Source organism: Chelon labrosus, assembly GCF_963514085.1.
Source record: "Chelon labrosus genome assembly, chromosome: 23".
NCBI lineage: Eukaryota > Metazoa > Chordata > Actinopteri > Mugiliformes > Mugilidae > Chelon > Chelon labrosus.
Genome location: NC_140356.1, coordinates 12,383,838 through 12,410,319, shown reverse-complemented (window position 1 = coordinate 12,410,319; position 26,482 = coordinate 12,383,838). Strand labels below are relative to the sequence as shown.

Sequence of the window (26,482 nt, the reverse complement as noted above, 5' to 3'; positions counted from 1 at the left end):
ACTGTCACCACCTTAGATATATTATAACGTAGCATAACAAATATGATAACAAAGTGATATAATGTGGATAATATTCATAATGTACTGGACCAGTTTGGTAGAGTACATTTTCATTGTGTGCCAGTAGTGACACTGCATAACCTTTTTGGTGCTTCAAGAGTTTTGCTTGATTTATCTATAACTTTTTCTTACCAAAGAACCATTTCCATTTGTTTTAGATTTTCAGTCCACAGTCAAACGCAAGTGCTAAGACACAACTGAAAAAAGACATACTTTCCCACATGTAGTCATTTTAACATGTATAACTTCCCTGATGCCACAATTTTAAACTTGAATCTGCCTCGAAGTTTGTAAAAGTACCAGTTGTTAACTAGAAAGGGCACTTTGACTTCAGTTATTACTTCATATGCAGTAGAACAACAGGCAGTTTCCACTCCTAAGTGCATGGGCCTGTGGTTTGCCCACTTTGTGTTTTGTTTGTTGAGCATAGTGTGAATTCCCCACTGGAACAGTAAATGGTGTCCCATATCTTCCTTTTCTGTGGTCGGATCTACTGAAAATGCTAGAGACTATTACTGTAAATGCAGGGAGATGGACTGATTAATTCATGGAGAAAAAGGAATTGTGGGATCTCTGAACAACACAACCTTTGTATGAACGAACGCTGAAAGGCTATCTGAGTGATGGAAAGGGAAGGGGGGGTGAAAGAGAGGAAAAAAAGCAAATTATCTAAAAGGGAAAGATATTTGCGAGAAAAGGAGGAGAGGACAGAGAAGACAGAGAGAGAGATGCACGGCCGGGCATGAATAATAAACTACTTTCTACTCCTGTCTTCCTTCATCCCTCAGCCTCTCATGTAACTTGGGGGAAACACACAGCTGTTTTAGTTTTTATTTTCTCTACATGGAAACGGTAGCGTCATTTTGATGGCGGTACAGCCTCTAATCACACATGGGGGCACTCGTTGGAGAGGTTGCATGGGTTACTGTACATGACACAAATCTATGACGACGGAAACTGATTTATGTAACCAGTTTTCATACGTACAAGGACACAAGGCCATAACTGAGCCAGATGCTCTATTATAAACTTTGTACGAGGGTTGTACGATTGCACTTCCTTCCTATTGTGCACACACGAGATGCACGTTTCTGACCTGTGTCCATTGCTTACTGTCATCCATTACCACTTAACTCCATCTATAATTCATCATCAGTCTGCTTGTGATACATGTAAACATTATGCCAGCCAGCTCACCTGTGTTATAACTCTTACAGTCACTGACATATTTTATGCCTCCGTGGTTTTATCCATTATTTATATCCACTATCAGTCTTCCATGTGTCCATGCATCACCTGTAGTCTTGTTTGCGTCATGTGTGTTTACACAGTATGAATGCAGTCGTTCGCTTCTGTTGCTCTCTTCTCCTCCTGTCCTCCCTCGTTTTCTATCCCTCCACTGTCTAGTCTCAAGCAGATGAGCGCCGTCACATGAGCTGGAGCATCTTGAGATGATTTTGATTGCCATTGACATTAAATAAATGAAATTTAACTGAATAAAAAATTTAATCAGGATGGCCTATTTGGAGCCTATAAATTGAAATCCAGAGTGGAAAGAAAGCCCATTTAGCACATTCTGTGCTGCTTAAGCTTATTGCTGCTCGCTGATGGCAGTAATTGGAGGCAGTCCACTGGAGATCTAGAAGTATCAATATTTTTATCTGCTCATGCTGGACCGTGAGAGGACACTGTAATCGGACATTTTATTGTAAAATCGAACCGAAGCTACACAGCTGACCTGCGAAATAATCCCGTCAAATGAATTTCATGAATTTGTCCGCAGTGTTTTGATCCAGGAATGATCTATCGAGGAGATTTAAAGCACTTTACTCCCATAAAACGTGGATTTCTTATTAAAAACAGCGGGGTGTCATTTGGGGGTTAGTCAAGGTGAGTACACTGAGGCAGAGAATATGCAGCCAAAAAAAAAAAAAAAAAAAAAAGGAGGCGGAGAGTATGAGGTAAAGGAAGAAATAGAGAGAGAGGGGAGTGCGGTAGAGTAAGATGCTACAGGTATGGAGTCATTATTTCCACTGGTAGCTACAGCCAGATCAATAGAATCGGAGGGTGTGTGTGTGTGTGTGTGTGTGTGTGTAAGAGAGAGAGAGAGAGAGGGTGTTTTAGAGAGGTAGGACACATGTCCAAACACACAAACAGACACACACACAGGCACAAACACAGACGGAGGCAGCCAAGCAGGCGCAATGCATGTGGGCAGGAGGCCAATTGCAACTGCATGCTCCCTCTCCTTTTCACACACACACACACACACTGGCACTGGTGTATCGCCCCACCAGAAATGAAGACTGAGGCCCAATAGCACTAAGAGCAGAAGACAGCCTCTGGATAGATTTCCAATACACAGCCAGAGGCTTAAGCAAGACAGAGTCACGGATAATCCTCCCTCCTTCTCCTCCTCCTCCTCCTCCTCCAGATGCTCTGTCGCTTCCCTCTTCTCTTTCTCTCTCTCGCCCTCTTAACCCCCACCACCTCTGTCATTTCATCCCTTGATCCCTCTCTCCTCTCCCTCTTCTCTCTCCACGGCCTGTCTCCATTTGCTCTTTTCTATCCCTCTGTTTCCCTGCCAGGCCGTGTTTTTTTTTTTTTTTTTTTTCTGCTCCATTCCATCTTTTTTTCCTCTCCTTTCTCCAGCTTGCCTCTCGTTCACCTCCTTCGACGCAATCTGTCGTTAAGGATCTCTTTATTTCTCCTTCCACCCTCCCCTCCCCTCTCCTCCCCTCGCTTCCTTTCCTCTCCATTTTTTCGCCCGACCTCTCTCGTATGGTGTTTTACGTTGAGAGCAGCTGTTGTTGAGTCACATCCTTAAGTCAAAGCCACGACACCCTCAGAGGCGCCGATGTAAACTTCTTTAGCGCTGATTAGCCTTTAATCGCTCATTAAATCACCCGCTATGGCTGTTATGGCCTCGCTGTGACTAACACATCCTTAAACATGCATACTGTAGCTACTGTACGCTGAATCTAAGCCCGAAGCGAAGACTTGCACGTGCGCGACCCCTCGGTGCAAAGCAATATCTTTTTGTCTCACACCTCGTCTCAAGGTGCGCGACTAGTTATTTTCTCGTTGCACAATGTCTTCTGCAGCTCCAAATTAAAGATTGAAAAGTTATGTTGTTGGATTTATCTTGGCTTGGGCTTGGATAAAGTTTGCTTTTCCTCTTTTTTTGGCCGAACAACTAGAAAGCACAGTTGGCAGCAGCAAATGATTTTGCTTTAAATTATGGGAGAGACGGCAAAACTGAGGAGCAAGTGGACTTTGCGAACACTTGTTGGCCAAATAAAGGCAACAATTCTGCTTTGCTTCTTAAACTTCTCCTCCTCAGTGCTGGATCACTTATAGTGATGATGTCCTCTATAAACCATGGCTCGAATCAATAGATAGGCTCTGTGTCTCTATGTGTTTCTATGACTAACAGAAATAGCTTTCCTTCTTGGGGGAAAAAAGTTCATGTGTCTGATTGTGTTACCGAGGATTGGTTCTTCCACTGATAGTCTATCTTTAAGTTGTGTTACCTCGCCATTGTTGTTCCTGAGCAAAGGTGGCGGTTGCGAGAAGGTTTTTAAAAAACAGATCACACAAAGCAGCATTAAGGGACCAGTCAGGAAATCATTTGCAGCCTAAATTACTTTGAAAGACAACCTTTCAAGCTGAAAACTCTCTTTCAGAAGTTACCCAACAATCCGTTTCTATCCATTTCACCTTTCCAGGATCTAAATCCAACCTGATAACGTGCAACAACCGGATTGAGTGACGGTAGATCGGCGCTTAATTGCCTGGATTTCCATCTGCATGCTGATGGATGTCTTCTCTGCCACCCGTGGATTCTAATTAAAACACATCTGAGAGAAATACCTGATTAGCTGTTGCCTTTTGAATAAAGCAACACACGTCACCTGCAGGTGACCTGTTTTCACTAAAGATACGACGACTCAGTTGGATTCTCTTAATTATATTCATTGTCTTTGAACATGTCAAATAACTCAAACTGGTTGGATTTTTTTTGAGTGAGCGTGGTCGCTGTTCTTTAGTGCCGAGAAGCCGATGACATATGAAGTGAACACGTCAATTACTGTTGCAACTTTTGTCTTTTGAGGTGACATCAATGGAATCAGTGAGCATATCAAGTCAAGTCATTAGAGTGAGGTGAATCGGCAGGTGGCCAGCACCCCAGGGTAGCCATCGGAAACCGATTAATATCCCTAACGGAGGTATCACCCCTCTGGCACAATGCCCACAGGGAAAATCAGCTCGCTGATTACACTGCTGAACGCTGCTGCTGTCAAGTGTGTGTGTGTGGACACACATACTCGTGTGCAAGCGCTTCAAAAACATTTTCCTGCTCCACATGCAGTGACATGAGATTCGACAGGTGTGTATTTGTTTCAGAGCCCCAGTTAGCTCCACAGCTACAGTTTGGCATTACAAGTCTGCATGTTTCTATGAACTTGGAGTGTGTTTCTGCTTGTGCACGCTTGAAAGACTCACAAGAATCATTCAGTGCAGCTGTGTGCATCATATTCTCTGAATTGCAGAGCAGATGCAAGAAAGAAATCAACCTGATGAGAATGTCAAATAACAAAGGCAAAGCTGGGGTTAGGTATCAGGAAGTGCAACATAAAACTTCAGAATATAAGATGATCTGTTTTCCTGTGTAAGCTTTTTGAATCCCTCAAGGAGACATTATTTGTTTATTTTGGCTCCGTTGATGGAGAGAACAAAGGTCAGGGTCAGATTCAGAGCAGCATCTAAAGGCCTGGAAAGGCCCCGACTCTTCCCGGTGTCAAAATGGAACTGCTGAAACTTTTAGTGAAAGGATGTTTTCTGTGATCAACAGGCCACACTGCCATCTTTCATGTGCAGGAAACTTGTTAAACGACTGCAATATCATCACACACTTCCACTCACACACTTCACGGCTGGCATTAACCAAGGAAAAACATAAATCACACAGATAAATTTAACACGGCATATCATTTTATGTGACTGATTTTGCCCTGACTTTACCGTGCACGCTTTGTGTCATTCAAATGCTTGAAATGGAAGGTAAATAGCGGCTACTGAAGCAGGATCTCAGTGTCGGCATCTGTGATTCTTCAACAGCTGTCATGTAGCTGTCAATGGACCAATGAAAAATGAACTGTCCGTGGTGCTGAAACCACCACCCAAATAAGCAGCCTGCGGTAGTAACCTGACTCAGTTACAGAAAGAGGCTCGTTCAGACTCACAAATGTTTACTTGGTTTCTACTTAGGTTTTACAACTTAAGGTGTTGATCACCCTCCTGCACCGCGTCCCCGGATTTTTGAAATCCATTCTCTGGACTTCAAGATAGCACTGTCACCTGCATGGGGGTATTAAGTTCAGAGTGGCACTCATCACCTCATGCTGAGCTATTTAAAGATCGACCTGTTAACCATCACGATCATGTTGAGAGCCACTGGTTACAGGTGATGCAGCAGTGGCTGGGAAAATCAATTATGTGTCTGCAGGGCAAAAAAAAAAAAAGAAGTCCTCTCTAATGACAGTAATAGATTAAGATGACATCATGGCAGTCGAGGCAACTGTGGACAGTCTTTGCGGGCTGCAACACCTGCCCTCCGTCGTGATGCCACTCTGCTTCTTTAAGCCTGCCTATCATCACACACGGTGCATGCAACATGATGAGTTGCCCCTCGGAAGAAAGTGTTGGTGGAGGTGCTTCGCTGCGACATAGATGCACTCTCTCTCTCACACACACACACACACACATATATACACCGCCACCCCTCGCCTCATCCCCTGTTGCTATGGAACCTGTCGCCAAGGCAGAGGTATGTGGTTGTGATGGAGGTGGCGGCGGTGGACGAAGACGACGACGACAGCGATGATGATGATGATAGTGATGAGGGTGATAACAGTGATCGGGTAAATAGCCGCTGGCCGAATGGCATCTCTCGGCCGGCCATAAAATGAATGCGTTGCTGGGGCTTTGCTCTCTGCAACGTGGGTGGAAGGAGCGACGCGTAATACTGCGCAATGCAAACAGACCCTTTCCACACCGTAAAACACACCACAGATCTGGATTTCTAGCCTCTCTCTCCCCCCTCTCTCTCCGCTTGTGTAGCTTTTTAAACACTTTTTTTTTAAAAAAAAGTCCTAATGGCAAACTTCGGTCGTGTCTGGTGCGTAACAAACTGTCCTCGCTGCCATTCCCCAAAATAGCACATCATCAACCCAATTCTCGGCGGACAAATAAGTCCTGCAGGCCCTCCTACTGCCACCTGTCATCTCCGTGCAATTTCTCTCTCGCTGTTATTAAGGAGCCCTGCGCAAGGCATGAAAACTTGGGATTAAAACGTGACAAATGCGACTGCCGATCGTGTAGGGGAGGGTGGATCGATAGTGATCGGGCTCTTTCAGTGTAATTCTGGACACACAAGCGACATCAAACAGCTGCAGTTTTAGTTTATTCCCAAAAAAAAAAAAAAGCCCCGAGGGAGACCAAATAATTTGCGCACGCACGCTTGTCCTGTCATTTTCTCCTGGAAATGAGTCTTAAACAATAATGCTCCCTCCGCCTACTGCTGCCTGTTGGCTAAATGTGACCACTGCCCACCCGTTATGCCACAGTTCTCTCACGGACAGGCCTGTCAAACCCACAAGTGTTGGACTAAACCGAGCGAGGAGGGGGGAAAAAAAAGGGGGGGGGGGCCTCGTTCGTTTCCGTACGCGGCTACCTGCAGCCTTGTTGCGCGATCGCGGCACAAGTTCACTTGCTGCACGAACTGCTGCGTGGAAAGATCAAATAAACAAAGTGGAGGAAAGAGAACTGCATCCGTCCATCTGTTGGAAATGAGCAAAAGAGCTAACACCCCTTTCCTTTTTTTTTTGTACCCCCTCCCTCTTCCACCCACCTCCTCCTTTCCTTTCCTTCCCCATCCCATCCCCATTTCGAGACCATCATACCTCTCTTAACTCCCTCCCTCCCCTCTCTCCCTCATGCACAGTTGGATGTTTGTTAGTTATAAATGAAAAAGAGACACCACATACCTTGATGGTTCTCAAGGGTGTCCTCCGGGATATACATGTTTTTGCTTTCATTTACCATAAATGTAGTCCGGCGTTATCCCTATAGGTGAATGGAAGAGAGGGGGAGAGGGAAAAAAAGCTGGTGGTGGAGGAGCAGGGAAAATAACAAGAGGGGGAAAAAGCTCCCCCCAAAAATAAAGAAATTAAAGAAGAGGGGGGAAAAGAAGAAAGAACTGTCTGACACGGACAGTTTTGGGTATTCCGTTGTTTTTGTTTATGGGGAGGGTTTCTTCGGATGGAGTGAATATTACCTAATCCCCATGATGGAGGTGAAGGCGAGAAAAAAGAGGGAGCTTTCGGCGGAACCGGTTGGGAAAACGCACCGGTGCATCCCTCGGTACATCCGGGCCCTAGGCGAGAAACATGAGACCAGCGCCGCGTTCAATTCAATTCACACCTCCCTCTCTCGCTCTCTCGCTCTCTCTCTCTCCCTCTCTCTCTCTCTCTCGCTCTCTTTCTTCCTTTCTTCCTCCTTGTAATAAAAAAGGTAAAAGGTTTCAAAATGTTACAAATGCACGGGCGCTGTCAGTGTCGGTCGCAATGGAAGTGCGCGAAAGACGCATTCGTGCGCATCTTCAGCAGCGTGTCAAAATGTGAGAGGAGGATGAAGAAGAGGAGGAGGAGGTGGTGGTGGTGGTGGTGGTGGTGGAGGAGGTGGAGGTGATGGAGGGAGAAAAAGAGGAGGAGGAGGAGAAGAGGAGGAAAATTAGAAAACGAGAAGAGTGTAAATATTCCATCACGGGTAGCACGGGGTTAAATCTCCCAAAAGGTTGTCGGTTATTCCACGTATCTATAGCAGAGACCCCCCCAAAATAACACAAGCCAGGCCGTCCAGTCTCATCCGGAGACGGGGTTCTCTGTCCTGATCCAGTCCATGATGGTCCGGCGGTGTGTCTGTCAGTCAGTCTGTCTGTCTGCCTGTCTGTCTGTGTCTTACTGATCGGGAGTTAGAGCTCTCTCTTCTCTCTGCCTCTGCTGCCCCTGCAGCTCAGCTCTGCAGTGATACAGAGCGAGAGAGAGAGAGAGAGAGAGGGAGAGGGAGAGAGAGAGAGAGGTAGCCCCCCTCCCAGCGCATGTAGACGCTTTGACTGTTTCCAGATGTGTGTGTGTGTGTGTGTGTGTTTGCCAAGAAGGAGGGAGGGAGACTGTATAGGCAACAGAGGAGAGCCAGCGGCTGGTATCCAGATGATGATGATGATGATGAAGACGGTGATGATGTTGATGAAGTGTGTGTGTGTGTGGGTGTGTGGGAGCGATGAGAGGGAAAGAGGGGCCCACAAAATCAAAAATATTGGTGAAACCTGTGAGTGTGTGCCCTACAGGACAGAGGCAGGAGGGGAAAGTGTGCAGGTCACTAAGTGTGTGTATAAGAGAGAGGAAGAGAAGGGGAAATGAAGGAGGGATAATGATCCATAGCGAGCTCAAACGCCACGCAGACTCTAATTTCTGCAGGAACAAACAGATCTGTGATGTTACGCGTACGTCTGATTTGTCCCTATACACATCTGGACCCTTTAAGCGCCGTTCTTTTCTTTGGCCCGGGCCGTGTTTACACACACACACACACTAAATATCTGGTTTTTCAGGCTCTTTTATGACTCAAGCTCTGATCTTTTCATGGCTCTCTTAAACAGGAAGAAACCACAAGCAAGCCGTTTTGTTTTTCTTTTAGATCTTGGAGTGCTGCGCAACTGCGCTCAGGAAGGTCAGTGAAGAAAAAGTCTTTATCTAGAGGACAATAAAAAAAAATGATTTTTCAAATTCAATTATGTCTTTTTTTCCACTCCCTCTCTTTATTTTATTTTTTTTGACCCTCAGGACAGTGAAGTGTGTTTCGACATTGTTCTCCATGGCCAGAAACAAATTGGTCTTGGCCCCCGAGGCAGGCAAAGTCATTTTCTGGAGACATGGGTCCATTTTCTAAGGTAACACAACAATGAATTGAAGCTCATTTGGGAGTAAAATGTCAAACAAAGTCAACAACGTAAGCTCTTAACTAAATAGCTCTGGACCGGGCTTTGATGACATTGAATCAGCTCTGAGGCTCTGTATTGGCTTTCAGATAGCACATGTCAGTTCTTAAAAGCTCTGCACAGGCGGCTTGATATAACAGATAAAAAAAGAACAAAAATCTCCATTAGTTACTCAAAAAGGAGCATTCTTTGAGAGGAGGTTCCTGTCTTGTCACATGTACATTAAATGGTGATCACTGGATGTCAAACGTGTCAAAAAAAATTAAAAATAAAGATCAGGGAGTGCGTCACAAAACACAAAACCTTGGCTCAGTCACACATCAGAATATGCTGAAGGTACCGAGCAGATTCTAATCGTGGTTACCGGCCACCCCATATAATTGTCTTTGACACTGAATACGAACTTCACAATGTGCAGGCCTCATGTCAATCTGACTGCAGGCTATAATCAGGAGGTGAATCTGATGACTCAACCCAGCCAAGCATTCATTTGTTCAGTGCCACAGCTCAAAATCACCACCCACCATTCTGTAATGGAATAAAGCGCTTTGTCTGCATGTGTCACCGTAGACATAGTAAAGACGAGGAGACGACTGACAAATGACTCTATTGATGACACAACTGAATGGTCTTTTTCTGAAGTTTTGTGATGCAGATCTTATGTGAATGCGCCGAATTTATAGGGAAAGGAAGGATTGTTGATGATGAATGGATGGAAACAATCTCAGAATTTTATATTGACTGTGTAATTGTTGGGGGAAGAAAAAAAAAACGTGTGTAAGAACATGTTGTACGGAAAGAACGACTCCTTTATCACCACATTGTTAGATTGTTAATGCATCAGCGCATAAGTACAATTAATAGTACAATTAATAATAATAGTAAAGTTGATCAAAGTGGAATTAGTTTTATTTAGTTGTTTTTAAGGATCTGCATTTCCACTGCAAAGATAATGCAAATTTGTCTACTTAAGTTCGAGAAAAACATTTTTTGCAGCACCATATAGGCTCCACTCCAGCCCTGCAGGTGGTGGTAGATCAGTAGATTACACAGCAACAATAAGACTATATACTGTGATGGACAAACGTCACTGCAACAACTATGAGTTTTAATTGATGGTACCATTGATTGTAATTTACTTCTTTGCAAACGTGGCGATTCAAAGCATTTAGTACATTTATTCCAACATTTTAGGCATTTTTAAAGCAAGAAAATTTACTTCTGAGTCAGTGTGGAGACTAACAGCGAGATTAAACGCTCCAAGCACTCGACCAATCACAAACAATCTACACTACAAGCCCCGCCCACAAAGTTCCTGCACTTTTGAAAAAGCGCTCCCCGTGGAACAGGGACTTTCTTGGGTTTAAAATAAATTCCCCTCAACTTAATTTAGACCTTGGGGCCCCACTGTGTAAACACACGTTGCGTACCTCCAAAAGTTCCTAGTTCCCGGGAAAGTTCCTTCCTGCAGTGGAAAAGTGGCTTCATTTGAGGTTTAAATAGTTAAAACCATGTCAAAAAAAAAAAAAAAAAAAAAAAAAACTTTCTTGGATATGCTAACAACTCATACATGAAATAAATATGACTCGGGCTTTCAGTTTGGCAGTTTTTTCATACACGAGCCAAAAAGGTTGAAGAACGACGGCTTTAATCTTTAATAATTCACCGTATTTACACAAGCTTGCCGTATCGTCATATATATTTCAGATAATATTAATGAAGTACAAAATGTTTCCTTGAAAAAAAAATAAAAAAAACTCGAAGCAAAGAAGACATGCTTCAGTGCCATACTTAGCTACAGTACTACAGTTACTTCCCCGTGCTAGAGAAGACTGTGTGATCATCGCTGTGGTAGCTGTGAGACAGATGGACAATAAGTGGCCTGAATCTCCCCACGATTTTCTTGCCAAACTACCCTCTGTATGATTACGCTGGCCAGTGAATGGAAGATAGACGGAAGGGAAAGACCCAGAGAAGGAAGAACGGATGGAGGGCAGGTCGTGGGAACAGACACTTCTGCCCAGGGGACACACACACACACACAAACACACACACATACACAAATGTTCTCCGTAACGCAGCCTGCCCGTGGAGTATCAGTTCTATTTAAGACCCTTCTATATTTGCAGTTGTGTTTGTGTGCGCATGTGTTGGACTCTGAAGCCCACTTAGACTCTGGGAATCTCTGCACAGACAAACATCCAAATGCTGGTATCCCATGTGGGAAGCCAACAACGTGCTGGTCAGTCAGGGGGTAATCCCCTGGTGGACTGAGAGAGCTGCTTTATTCAGCTGCACATTTTTGTCTATAAATTTATTGCTTTTTCCGTTTGAATTTAACATCTGATAGATTCACACTTATAATATCTTCCTTTTAATATGTCTGGTAATATGACGTATTTTTATTTTATAAGAAAATAGAGTCTAAATCGTATTATTGAGTCATGTTTATCTTAGATATGTAGCTAGGTCTTTGTTTTTAGATAGATAGATGTGGCCATTGCACAAATATTGTGATTGTACATGGTTAAAAAGAAAAATACCAGCTGCACATTATTACTGTTGCACCCATGAATGGTCAGAGAATCAGGAAATCAGGAATGTATTTTTATCCTAAAAAGGGAACATGAGAATGATTAAAAGCCATTTTGGGTCTTAAAAAATAAAAAATAGGAATAAACTCCACTTTTAAAGTAATTTTCACCTTAAAAATGGAAATCAGGACTGAATACTACGATTAAAATGAACGTTTTACCCTAAAATAAAACAGTAAGCACAGACTTTGTTCTATTACTAAGAGTATTTTTATTCTGAAAAGGGAAAATTGGGACGTAATTATATAAAATGAGGACTAAATTCAACTATCAAGAGTCATTTTATGTCTTGAAATTGGTGTGTTTTTACAGTAAGAGAAATCATGGATAAAATTCAACTATTAACAGGCAAATAAAAAGTAAATTGTCAAATGATTGAGACTAAATTACATTATTAAGAGCTCTTCTTATCTTGAAACAATGAAAACTTAATATGAGAATCAGAAATTGGCTTGAGATGCACCCTGGTATTGTCTCTAAGAAGATCTACCCTGAAGTGTTTCTATTTCCTAAGGAGAAAAAAAATGAAGAGCCAACAGAACAGCTCACTGACCCTCAGCCGATAATTTGGGTCACACTAGTGTGTGTGAATATTGCTTAATGTGGAAGTATAAAGTAGGGTATATGGTACATTTAAACTTCTTAAATTAGAATTCAGACAGGGACCCAGAAGAAGAATATAACACTTCCATTTCCCAGAGCCATGACTCGTGGTAAAGACCTCGATCCATGCAGGCTATGCATCAACCCCTTTACCGTGGCTCTTTAGCTTCAGGGCCATTGGCCATCACTATCTACAGACCACTGAAATGTGTCCATTTCCCCTATCTAAGTTATGGATTTTCTGTTTCTCTCTATAGCCTTTGCACCCTGTATAGTTTCCCATATCGTGCTTGCAAATACACATGTATACAGAGAACATCACCTGGAACAATGGCTACCCTCTCCACTGGCTGAATTCCTGCCTCTGAGACAACCATCAGCATCCTAATCAATAAGTTATTGACAGTATTGACCTGCTGATGGATAACTTATTTGCACCCCCCAACAAACGGATAAATAGCACCCTGACAAACAGATGTAAGCTGACGTATGGGTATAGACTGAAACACACTAGGACTCTAACAATGTAAGGCAGCGGTGGCATTTTCACTTTATTAAGGAAGACATTTCTTATAATCCAGTGCTGCTTTAACTGAATGAAAAGCTAGATAGTAGATATATGTTGTTTTTCCTCAAGGACATTGCCGGAGGATACAAATCTGCTTTTGTTCATTTCAAACTTACGTATCGGGTTTAAATCTGCACAAACCTGGAATACTAAACAGTAATCTCATTGGGTGTATAGCTACAGTAATCTACAATCAAGAGTAAAGGAGCGTACTCTATATACATATGTTGACTTGAAGAGAATCCAGTGCCATCTCAAGTACCCTTGAAAGAGAGCAGGATATGCTGAACTAAACGTGCAGATTCTTTGTCAGGTGAAACCCACACTGTCTGATGTGGGGTTTTGCTGATGCAGATTTCAAGAATTCACAGTCCTGAAAGTCCTGTTCCTGTATCAGTTACTTTCCTGTCCTTGAGTATAGTTTCAGGAAGGACACATCTCATTTCAGAAGCCTGGAGGTGGTGTGTTGTATTTTGCAATGTAGGCAAAAAAAAACTGTCTGACCTGACCGAAGATACGAACAACAACAAAATCTCTTAAGTTTAAGACTTTCAACCTGCCAGTTTTGCACTATATAATATATAAAGTCACTATTTATGTAATACATGTCCATGTATTCTTTCTTCATCTTGAGAACAACTCCAGCTCAAGCAGTAAAAGGAGTAAAGGAGTAGTGACTGGTCTTTGTCCATCCCTTTGATGCCCCCTGGTGCATTTGTTGGGAAATGTAACTGTGGACTTGGAGCCATCAATAAGCACCATTGCTTATGTTATCTTGTTGTCATATACTGTACATAGAGATGACAAAAGACAAAAAAGAGTAACATCATATGCTTGATTGTAAATGAAGCATATGATGCACAAAAAAAAATAAAATGCACAAAAAATATATATAGTTTTACACACACAAACCAGCTAATTTGTTTTTACTAGGCAGTGGGATGAATAAAAACTGAAATAAAACACATTGTAATCTAAAAGCAATAAGCAATAACTCACCTGATGTCAGTACTCAGTTTAATGATAACCCGGTTGTTCACATGCATATTTCTATGTATCAGTAACTAACACAATAAAGTGAAAATCCCAGATTTTAACAGCAGGACGTCTTCATCGATTTATCAGAGTTGATTGATAAGACTGACATCAAAAATTTTCCGTGCAGCTACTCATGTCTAAGTTGTTTACAATCTCTCTTCCTAAACATGGCCGCCCTCAAACTCTCTGACGGCAGTTAGGGCTCTTTAACATTTCTTTTTAGATTATACAAGTGTTAATTGTCATAACAGGCTACGATACACGTAACGGTTTAACGTTTCTTTCCCCCTATTTCCGTTGCTTTGGTTTTTTATCTCGTCTTCCTCTGAGTCGTTAGCCGCTGAAGCTAGTTAGCGAGCTAACTTCTCCGTAGGGAACAATGACAGCGACTTCGTCGGGTAGCGCTAGCTGCCTTGCCGCTAAAGGACTGGATATAAGTCTGGCTGCTTTGCAGCGACAAGACCCATACATTAATAACATCGTGGACGTGGCCAGTCAAGTCGCCCTGTACACGTACAACAACAGGGCAAATGAGTGGGTAAGTCTGAAGTTTGGTGGAAGATGTCGTGTGCTAACTTAGCTTAGCTTCGCTGTGCTCCCTGGTAGGCGCGCTTTGTAACTACAGAGCAATCCAGACTGGAGTTGTGGTAGCAAGATAACCCGGATAGATGTGGGCGATATAAGGGGTTGAGCTGCTATGTTTATATAAAAATTTTAATTCTTAAATTCAGGTATTTTAATGTCTATAAGCATAGAACAACAAATAGAAATGATTGCTGCCCTCTTATTTGTCAGATTAATAGATTTTCCTATTTATACTGAATCTTTGGGGAGCTTGTTATTTCTCCCTCTTAAAAACAATCCATGTGGCCTGACTTAGCCCTTCTGGCAGTCGGAGACTCTTCAATAAAAGTACAGTAAGACAAATGAACACTAAAAGAGGTGTGACTCTGGAATAACGTTATACTGTCTTTCTTAATGTGTCTGGTGTTATTGGTGTGTGTTTCAGGAGAAGACAGAAGTGGAGGGCACTCTTTTTATCTACACAAGGTGAGTACATCTATTGCAAGACCTTGAAAAATCGCAGCCACAAGTTTTTCAAAGCCAGGCTGTGTGAATTATCGCAGGTGCTCAGTGAGAAGACAGCCAGTGCCCTGATCTCTTCCCACCACGCTCAAGTTGAATTTAGGACACACCTGCAGTGTTAGTGGTTTGCATAGGCAGTAGATTTATATTGATACCCGTCCAGTGTAGCAGTATAATAGCCTTTATAGCAGGACATATATATCTGAATTGAGTTTTGTTTGCATCACTTTCGTATGAAGTCTTAATGTATATTTATGTCTTCACTGAATTTCAGGCTGGCATCTCCCAGGCATGGTTTCACCATCATGAACCGACTCAGCATGGAGAATCTGACAGAGCCAATCACCAAAGACTTGGACTTCCAGCTGCAGGACCCCTTCCTGCTTTACCGCAATGCACGATGTAAGAAGAAAGAAAGGCACACACAGACACTCTTCTGACACCTGCCTGTTAATCATTGATATCTTGAACTTTTTTTCATTCTACTCTGCAGCATTTGCACAGAAATCTTTACAGCAAAGTTACAGTATATTTCTTTTAATGGGGTCTTAGCTGATCTCTAAAATCTTGAAACAATATAGCACTTTAAATAAGTAAACGCTGTTAAATAAGTTGCTGAATACATTCCAGTGTTTTCGGTGAAGAACAAACAAGGTGTGCTGATTCACTGCCACTGTTTTCATACTACATATTCAGGGCATCCTAATAGCTCACCTGATTGAGTGGGCTCTTCGTAGGCTATAGTCCTCACTCACCGCTCTCTCACTCCTTTACTTTCTGTCTGTCTCCACTAGCACTATCCTATAAAGGCATAACGAGAAAAGTAGTTTACATAGACGGCTAATGAAGCGTCACTGTTTCTTGAATATATTTGTTCACAATAAAAACATCACGCCAGATTGCCTTGTAGTATAAAGCAGCATTGGCAAGAAGTTCAGTTTACATCAGTAGTAACTCTCCGTTATGCCTGTAAGCAAACCCGTAAACAGTGAAGGAGCAACAAGTCGAGACATGAATTAAAATACGGGGGTGTTCTGTACTGGAATATTCGTAGAGTTGTGCATCGAATTCTTATTTTTTTGGGTCAAAATATTTATGTCGTTATCACTTTTTAAACTTATGGCTTTTTAAATTTTTATGTGGGTTTAAGCTGCGCTGGCCTGATTGCCAGGAACTCTCCTTAGATTACATGAGAATCATACGTGCAACGTGATCACATGATCACACACTTAAAAATTTGAGGTTGCATCGACATACATCCACAGGGAGGTAAAAGGTTATGAGAGCAGTGTGATAGTGAGAGTGACCCAAGTGGATGCAGCTCGTTTGAGTGGTAACCAGTAGTTCCATATAAGGAACTAAGAAGAGGTATTCTGGTAAATTTTATCAGCCTCATTCTCTTTGAGACACTCACACACACGTATACAAACACATTGCTGAGTGTGTCTCTGGGACAAGAGCCTGACAGCACTACAAAATCAGCCAACAGAGATTAGATACACACCAACAGACACTGATAATCTAAACACACACTCACTCAGAAGTCGCTGACACACACAGACTTCCCTCCCCGTCTCCCTTGGTCGCACACTCTCCATCAGACACAGCTCTTACTGTGCCACTTCGTTTGCGTCACGGACACACAGCCATTTGTTGGCCATCCTAAATAACCGAGAAATAACGTGTCTGAAACTTTCCTCTTAACTGCTTCCACACCTGCAAATGCACTCTAACGCACACTAAAGATGATCCGATGATAAAGATGATAGTACTAGCTTGTGATCTTAATTGCTGTCCTGGGAAGGGAAGAAATTTAAAACTACATGAAACCAGTAATAACAACACAGCTGATGACTGTTTCCTCTGATAAAAAGGAAATAAGTGAGTTAAAGAGTGGGCGGATACATAGCAAACCTAATGGTTTAACATAATGGTCGCTCCAGCTGATTACACTATTTGGAGACGGATAACAAAACACCCAAAAAAGGAGATATGCAGGAGGCTGCAGCTAAATGGATTATTATCATAATAATAGCTGATGTGATTCTCTGGAATTCTCACACCCTAAATTTAACCATTTATCAGAGACACACAAAAGAACAGAAGAAAACAATAGCAGTAGTTATCTTTTCCTGAAAACGACACGCAACAGAGAAGCATCTTTAGCTCATCAACATGTTTTTTTTTGTTTGTTTATTTTTTAATTGACTAATGTCTGATTCGTAAGCCGTTGGTAATGCTGCCAGTCCCGCTGCGCTGTGACCTCTGTGTGCAGGGGTCGTGGAATCTTATCATTAGAAAAACATGGAGCTCTGAGTGCTGCCGTAACTTCCTGGAATCGCAGTTGGCACAAAGTGGCACCCCAGGCTAAAAATAAGCCGAGGAGATATACCACAGAACACACATTGAAGGGAAGAGAAACTTAGCGAGGCATTATGTCGTTGGCAAATATCCCAGATTCCGATACGACGCTTTTTACATTCCTCCTTAGAAGCACCTACATTCATGTCTCCGTCGCCACTTTTTAGAGAGCTGGTCCCTTGACCTAGATCGTGCTTGTGCCTTCATTTTTGTGCCGCTGCTGATGAATGTGTTTGACCAGACAAACTTGTTAAAACTTTAGGTCATAATAAAAAATACTTTCAGTTTGATTTATAGTTTCATTGCAGTGTAGTTATGTTTTTGTGAAATTTATGTCTGTCATCTAATGAAGGTGTCTCAGTTGCAGACCAAATTTTTCTACATTATCAGCCCTTACATTTAATATTGATGTGGATGTCATCTTGGCGTGTAGTCCACTAGCTACATATCCTATAACTGCAATTCCACCACAGGCACTGTACCCGTGGACTGGGAACCTATGGAGGGGCCAAACTATAAATGAAGTTCTGAGGAAATTATTTTACAGTCGTTCTCAGGGGTAGTACTTACTTTACGTCTATAATTTCCCTTTTTTTATTTTTTAGAAAACACTTTGTTACTCCTCGTCTCTTTTTAAGAGCCTCTTTGCATAGCAGTAAACCACAGACACTTGCAGCATGGCTTGAATCTCCTCACTGGCACTCGCCTTACACGCTCCGATTTGAATGAAACCTAAACCTAAGAAATACATTCACACTGCTCCACGGTTGTTGTTGTTAAAAATTGTTCCTGGGACTAAAAGTCCTGGGTGCTTTGGTGGAAATGCAACCATTGCACTCCATTTAACTTGAAAGGTTAATGGTTACAGACCTCTGTAAATGAAATGTAAGGATGGTCTTACCTCCAGGTCGGACATATGTATATCCCAGCTCTCTCTCTGACACCAGCAAGCCTTTAAATCTGATGTCAGGTTCCTCCTCCAACCTCTTGTGTTTAGGTTTCCTCTGAAATAGGCCTCTCAGCATGGTTTTTCCAGAAATCTTTGCAACTGATCGAGTTCCTTATGTGGCAAAAGTTTCAATTGAAAAAGTTTCAAGTGATGCAACACCTCCTCTCATACGATGCTCCTTCAGTATTAAGCGATGCACTGATGGCGCTGTGTAAATTTGCTTCAGTCAAGTCCGGTTGTGGACATACAGCTAGCACAGCATTTGTGGCAATGCCTGTTAAGAACCAGGGCTCAGTAGCAACGTGGCAGTGTGAACATACCTACTATGACAAAATGTCCTCTTTGATGAGAGTCCCTTCCTACAAACAGAGGCGGCAATGATCCTTCTCATCCAACAATAAATCCAAGCACGGATTGGCTTTACAGTAAGAGCGTTTGACTGAACTTCCGGAAACTAAATCCAGACTAAAAAAATATGAGCGTTGTTCCTCATGACTGATTCAGAGATATCTCTCCACAAAAGTGATAAATACTGCAGTAAAACACATCTAATCCATCTCAGACAACACACGCTGCTGCTTTTAGATATATAATGTCGGCATTTATAACAATTTTGAAGCTAAACAAAGGACGAGTAGTATTCTTTGAGTTGTCCTAGTTGGGGCACTTTGGCTCACGGTTGCTGCATTTTCGCACCGTATTTAAACCATAACTCTAGCAAAGTCCAAACAAAGTAGTGTCCTGCTCAAGAGTTACCACAACTCTGCCACGGTCGTTCACTGTTTGGCCGAGCGTCGTCGCAGAGGAGTCAGAAAAGACGTTGGCAGATCCCTTGCACTTGACTTCACCGGTGCCGACGGTCGCTGAAGTTCACAGAGAATATATCGGCTCAACTTAACGTGCCGTCCTTGTGGAATTATCCTCCCATGTGGACGTTCAGCTGAGTCCCCAGTCGAGTCGATTTGGTCCTTTTGCTCGAAGCGTGCGTTTAAAATGTCCCTCTCCCACCCTCTTTCAGTGTCCAGATTGAAGTTCCCTCTCTTTTCTCTCCAACATCTTCTGTGAAACTTTAACCTTGTGGCCACAGCCAGTTTTCTTGTCAGTGCTACTGGTTGCAGTCCTCATCCCGCCCCCCTTTCTCTCTCTCTCTCTCTCTGTCTTACACTCTCTCTCTCTCTCTTTCTCTCTTCTATCTCGTTGAAATAGAGTTTCTAGAGTCAGGAGTCAAGACAGCAAAGCACTTGATTGTTTGCTTTTGAAGCTCTCTTGCAATCTCCTCTTGTTCTCTTCACTCTCTTCTTCTCTCTTTTTGGTCAAAGGTCACTCATAAAAGACAAAATATCAAACGTTGCTTGTCTCTCCGGCACGTGAACATTTTTTCATTCATTGAGGAATGTGTTTTTCGTTCCCGTGTTTCCCGACCGCTGAGGAGAACTTTTATTTTTCTCGATGGACTTGATAATCTCCCCTTCAAAACACCTCACTTCTTACCGCCTTTCCCAATTTTCCAGCTGTCTGACTCTAACTGTACATCTCTCTCAGTCTCTGTCACACATCCCCAGTGAGTTCTAAGAGGCTCTGGCTCCACCAGTCCGTTGCTTATTTGGTACTGGGCTGACTTTCCCAGGCTCGGCTGAGCTCTGTGTGTACGTACATGTCTCTATCCTCTCTCCGTCTGCCCCTCTCATACACGTTGACCTCTGTGGCTTGCCCAACCTCGTTTGCAGCCAAGTGCATGTTAGTGTGTATTTTTGTTCATGTCTGTCTGTGTGGGAATGTGTTGTTGTAGTTCAGACGTCACTTTTCCTCTTTGAACTTGCTTTCATAATATTTTTTTTTTTCTCTCTTTTGCTTTAAGACCCTGCCTCTTTTTCTTTTTGGCATCATCCTTATCTTTTGTCGAGGTCCACCATAGAAAGTAAGAGTGTCAAGGTGTCTGATAGTGTCCTGCTGTCTTGATTGTGGCTTGGTATCTACTCTGTAAATTGCACTTTCAACATGCAAAGTATGAACATTGCATCTTTTTTTAATCTATTTTTTAACCAAATATTGATTTAAATGCTTAATTTTCCTGTCTTAATGATATAAAGTCGTATATCTATACATAAAAGAAATAATTAAGTATTTGGATGTTTTTTTAAGACATCAGTGTTTTAATCCCCTTCCTTTTATTGTTTTCTGGTAAAAATCAATCATCTATTCCCACTGACTTTAACACAATAATCATGTAACGGTGCAGATGCAAAAAACAAAATTGCACTCATACCTACTGCTACCGCATGTAAACCTTTGGCAAAACTGCCCAAGTGTTCTTTTCTTCCTCCGACTGTGTTTACGTACTTGACGAGACTCCTGGGGCCCATGTGTCTTAGTATAATGGCACCGCTGGCTTCTGTTCCCATTAACTTGGCTGGGAAATGACTCATTTTAAACCCCAGGTTTATACCCAGCAGGCCTAATAATAAACGGTTTACATATCTGTTGGGTCTGTTGCGCTGATGTCATAGCAGCTAAATTGCGCTACAGCGGTGTCTGCGCATTCATTTGATTGCGAGGGTACGGCGGGCCAGCGGGCTCGTTTTGCTGTCTGCTGACCTTAAAAGCTCGTACATGTCAGGGCTGAACAGGCGGTTGTATTATTTCACCAGGGTAACTACATTTTGCTTTGGAGCATTGACTGTATCGTTAGTGCTTTTGTTTATGTTCAGCTTTTTTTTCTCTTTTCCTTCTTCCTGCAGTGGTTATCCATGGGATTTGGTTCTATGACAAGGAGGACTGTCAACGCATTGCCCAGCGCATGAAGATGTAAGTAACTGCAGAGCAACATTAAAAGATTTGATTTGCAAAATAATGACTTACTGTCCAACAGCCAGAGCTTAACAGGAGACTATTTAGGAGTATTAATGACTCTGCTCCGGGGATTTAGAGCCAAGATTTTAAGCTTTTAAGTGTAAAGATCCCAAACAAGTCAAAAAACACGGACGCTTATGGATACTTGTTTGCAGACTGACCCAGCAGGAGCAGGTCCTGGCTCAGTCCCAGGGTGGTTGGCTGTCCCCAGGAGGAGGAGGAGGAGGGGGAGGAGGAGGGGGAGGAGGAGGAATAGTATTTGCTGGTGGAAGAGGAGGAGGAGGAGGAGGAGGAGGAAGTGGAGCAAAGGGAGTGGACATCATCCAGATGTTGACCAAAGCGCGCACAGAGTACGACAAGGTATAAGCACAGCAAACACTGTAGGATTTAGGAGAAAATGAAACAGATAGGACATCACTGATTTAAACGTTGAGACCTTACGTCTTTTTTTCTCATTTTAATTTCTTTGTTTTTGTTTGTTTAACACTCTGTTATGTCTCTCTTACAAAAAGTCTACCTCGGAGCCAAAGGAGATAGGCGGCAGCAGTGTCCTGTCTGGAAACCCCAACCTGATCAAACCAATACCCGTCAAACCCAACGCTCAGGTAAAATTTACCAATCTTATTTTAATACAAGGATGGATATGGTTCTTGTTATGTAAAAGAGTTATCGTTCTAATTGTTCATTCATCATTTTGGTTCTTCTCTTTGTCTTGTCATCTCTCTTACCCCAATTTGTTTGTCACATCCAGGACAGTGAAGGTGCTGAACCCAAGCCTCTCTCCTTGGCCACTCTGTTCGGCTCTCAGCATCATCACTCGCCTAAATCTCACCCCGTTGCTCCTGTGACTGCGCTTCCAATGGTGCTACCAGCAGGAAAAGTGTCTCGCCCACCTGTAGCGCGAACACTGACCTACGATGATACACTGAACTCTGGCAGGAGTGGGACCTCCAACGGAGGTAACGTCGCCCTTACCGGGAGCTCAGATGGAGGTGTCAGGGTAGGTGGGGAAGACGGTGGAAATGTTGTAGCGGGCTTGCTGCCGAGTCCCACTACAGCTGGTCATCATCATCATCATCAGCAGCAGCAGCAGCAGCAGCACTGCCCGGCCATCCAGAAGCTCATGCAGGGACAGAGAGCTGTCGGCGGTGTTCTTCAGACCCTGTCCGAGTCACCAGAGAACCGTCTGTGTGACAACGGCGTGCCACTTGAACATCACCACCTCCATCACCATCTTTACCACCACCACCTTCAGCAGCAGCAGCAGCAGCAGCAGCAGCAGCATCTCCACCATCATCACCAGCAGCAACAGTTTCAACCCGACCCAATCAAGAGACTTTTCCATACCCAGCCACCTCTTCCACCGGCTACCTCCTTCTCCTCCGCTTGTTGCTCCAACCCTTCTCCTCTGCAGCAGAACCCCCATCTCTCCTCTCAGCCTGTGATGGTGGATTCTGTGACGTATTCCCACCTTCAAACACAACCAAGCCAGCAGCTGTTCTTCAGCCTTACGAAGTCTCAACCAGATGTACAGCACAGCAGCCAGACTGCTCCAAATGTAGTGGGAGCCAGCGGTAAATCTCTTATGCAATCCATATTATATACACTTTGTGAAGTATTAGATAAGTAGCGCTTAATTTCTAATAATAATATATTATTTAATGTATATAAATACAGTTTGTACATTAGTTTGTGTCTCTCAAACTTTACTTTGGCGTTACATAGCACTTAACTTTTGCAATAATGTGCAAATATCCACCTGTTAAATTTGAGAGAACTAGAAAAGTGATAAGTTCTGCATATTATCTCATCTCTTCATCTCCTCTCTGACATATTCCTGCTTCATCTTTGTTAGTTGTAAAAGTAATTCCAGGTCCATTGTGCTCGTCTGTCAGGTCTGTCTTCCCAGATGCCAGGTGTGGTGTCACCTCACGAGCTCCTCCAAAGGCTCCAGTTGGTCCAGCAGGAGCAGAGCCTTGCCTCTCACGAGCAGCATCGGCACGGCCCAGGACTGGCCCCTAGATTCCTGGGCCCCACCCAAAATCAAGGCGCGGGCTCGGCTTTAGGCTCAGTCCCGAGCCCAACCGCAGCCACCGCAGGTCAAAAAGCAGCGCTGCAATTTCAGGTAAAGTTAGCAGTTGAGCAAATGACAAATACCGGTCTCCTCGAATGGGGGGGAAGTGAAGTCAGATCAGCAACTGAGATCATGCAGGACGCACAGTAGTCGCTGATTTCTCAACACTCTGTTCAGGTAATTTCCCCCCAGCGGATACCAGCCACTGTGGCCCCCACTCTACTCCTTTCTCCCAGCGTCTTCGCTCAGACAAAGTCCAGTGGTGGACTGTCAGCGGTTGCTCAGGAGAGCAACCCTTCACCATCAACCCTGTCCAGACCCCTACAGCAGGACGAGATCAGAGTTCTTTCCAGAAGCCAGCTTCAAGCCACGCTGCTGCATCTGATCCAGGTAAAAATAATAAATCCACAGCTCCACGTTGTCCATCAGTTTAGTTTTGCGTGTGTGTACATTCATGCATGCACACGAGAGCACACGGTATGAAGTTGCTTGCTTCTGTCTTTCAGACTGATGGCTCATTCCTGGACTCCATCTACGACGCCTACGTCAGCCGCTTTGCTAACGACTCCAGCAGCAAGTATTGATGACTCCTCACACCCTCTGTCTATACGCACACCCTGTCCAGAGGCCAATTCTTACACCTAGTATGGACGCTTCTCTTGCTCTTCTGAATCAACTGACTCTTTTCACTTCAAGATGCAAAAAAAGGACAAAAAAAAATTATGTCAAAAATGAAAAATGTATTTTTACATATCAGAAAAAAAGCTTCACATTCTGTGACTCCTCATAAAAAAAAACTACTCTCAATTTGAATGCCACTATATTTTTGGCACAGATGTGTACATTCTTGACCTCACCTGTAGTTAAGACGGATATGTAGCCTATACTTAAATCATTCTCAGTCAGAAAAGACACAGTTATCCCCAAGATGTTAACATTTCTAATGGTAATCTGCACTATTTTGTCCATTAAGTAGCAATATTTTATTTTATTTTATTACAAACATTACTGGCCTTTAACAGACAAGTCTTCCTAGTCCTTACACAACTGTTCAAACTTGAAACTGGCTGAGCTTATAAAATAAAAAATGTAAAGCGTGTTTTACATATTTGCTGTACATTTGGGAAAAGGAAATATGTTTAGACATAGTCGAAATTTTTATTATTTTGTTTACTAAAAAGAATAACAGGTGAGTATATTTTACTATCCAACGGCTTTTAAACTTCCTATCAAAACATGTCATGTGGATTTGTGTTTTATTCTTTGAAGTCTCCTGAGCTGACACTTGATATATAATATTCCCACTGTATGTCGGCATGTCTGAGTGAAGCTGGATGACTTTGTAATTAGTGCTAGAATTTTATTACAAAGAAAATGACATAATGACAGCTTGAAGATGCAGGGAAACTGCTAACGTGCTCTACCTCACACAAAGCTACTTTGAAGGTCTACATGTGATTGGACGGTTTTAAGGGTTAGATAATCTAATAAGGGTATTTGTTTCAGTTTATCAGAAGGGATTTGATTGTTGCAATACGCTGAACTGGCTCTTATGACTTAAAACTCAATGATTTTGCCTTCACAACAGAGCTTCTAAACATAAGAGCGCACAAAACACAAAAAATAATCGAATGCTTTGTTAATGAGCAAAAAAATCCAATGATTGAAGACGTGATTTAAAAAACAAAATTAGTAAAAATGAACTTAGTTTGAAGTTCTCAGGCCTGTTCAAAGCTTCATTGAAGTAGAAAAAGAAAAAGCATTTACAGAATACTGTTCAACTATGTGTCAGATGTAAAATCTCACTCCGTATTGTTCAGAAGTCGCTTTTAGTAAAAACATTGATTTGTTTTTACCACGGTTCAGGATTTATTCCTGCTTTATTTTAAGCACAGAACACGTATTCCCTCTGGTCTATACAGTAGCTACCAGAAAAAAAATATTATTTCCTTTTTTTTTTTTTTTTTTTTAAACAAATAACCAGCATGTGACCGTTAAAGGTATGGCCAAAATATTAAGTCAATTTCAACATTTTATTTTCTGTTTGAATTCAAAAGATGTCATCCATATTTTTTCTGCAGAGACATTAAAAATGCTAATAAAAATGTTTTGTTTGCTGTTACATAAGCTGGAGTCTATTTTAATTGGTTATTAAATGTTGTAAAACTGCCTCTTTCTTCTTTCTGTGTTCTTGTCTTACAAATTTGAGCCATGGTATTATTATTATTATTATTATTATTATTATTATTATTATTATTCGAGATGAATGCCAACACTAACTATCGCTTTAATGTCACTTTATTGCCTTGTTTTGCCGCAATCAATAGTGTAACATAATGTCTACGGTGATTAATCAGCTGTTTTTACACACCCAGCAGAACTCGGCCAATTAACTGCGATAGTCTTTATGTGGTGTAAGTTTCTCCGATATTAAAATGCTCCCTGGGTTTGTCACGGTTAACTAAGCACACAATGCAGGCCAGTATAACAAGGCTGCTGACGCCATGCTGTTTATTTGACTCAACAGGAGGCTTTGGAGCGACTAAGAAATGTGTTTTACCAAACAATCTTACGAAAAGGTCCGTTTAGTTCTTGATCTTGTGAGCTTCAGCGAAGGAAACACCTACGAAATGGACAAGTTGCTAAAATGCTCAAAGTGTAGCTCTGTAACTTGAGTGACAAATCTAAAACTCCCATCTTTTGACAAAGATGTGACATGACAACAAGCACCAGAACATCTATATTATGGTCTCTGTGTTTTTAATTGCCATGGTTTATAAATTTAGGAGTCGTTTCTTTGCAGGTTCAGTTCTTCAAAAAGCAACACCAATGGTTATCAGTGTTTTGTCTTCAATATAAATTTTTCTTGACTGTATTCCTTCCTCCTAGATTCTTTTTTTTTTTTTAAATCAGGAATATCAAAAACTTTTCTTGCGTGCTTCCTATGTTAGGATTTATTTCATTTTTCCTGACTGCAAGTCACTTTTGAATTCACAGAACCAGGGTTACATTCATAACCCCCCATTTTTCAAATTGCTGCAGGCTACTCCGTCTCGCTACAGTTGCTCCCCTCTTCTTTGCTTGCTGACGTCAGCGTTGCCACTCCAGGAAACGGTGATAGCTCATTCAACATCGTCTTAACTCGTTTGGCGAAGGACTTGAAGGTCATGGATGTTCAATTATGTGTAAAAGACCTAAAGATTCTTTTTTTTTTTATTTTGTTCTAATAAAAGCTGTA

The 26,482-nt window shown here is 42.3% G+C and overlaps 2 protein-coding genes across 2 annotated transcripts in view; one reads left to right on the top strand and one right to left on the bottom strand.

Annotated features, from left to right (window-relative positions):
• The window catches only part of cacna1c (calcium channel, voltage-dependent, L type, alpha 1C subunit), a gene marked incomplete at both ends in the record, with an annotated part of 172,676 nt that extends 154,280 nt beyond the window's left edge, over nucleotides 1-18,396 (bottom strand). The window contains one exon of the mRNA XM_084573937.1: nucleotides 18,273-18,396. Coding sequence (XP_084430063.1) covers nucleotides 18,273-18,396 — 124 coding nt within the window. The remainder of the gene's footprint in view (nucleotides 1-18,272) is intronic.
• On the top strand, nucleotides 13,958-25,461 carry dcp1b (decapping mRNA 1B). Its single transcript, XM_084573938.1, has 10 exons — nucleotides 13,958-14,462; nucleotides 14,934-14,974; nucleotides 15,285-15,412; nucleotides 21,059-21,125; nucleotides 21,326-21,530; nucleotides 21,683-21,775; nucleotides 21,922-22,744; nucleotides 23,066-23,295; nucleotides 23,422-23,634; nucleotides 23,751-25,461. Exons 1-10 carry the CDS (start codon nucleotides 14,304-14,306, stop codon nucleotides 23,826-23,828), a joined length of 2,037 nt encoding a protein of 678 aa, XP_084430064.1. The 5' UTR covers nucleotides 13,958-14,303; the 3' UTR covers nucleotides 23,829-25,461.
• The last annotated feature ends 1,021 nt before the right edge of the window (nucleotides 25,462-26,482 follow it).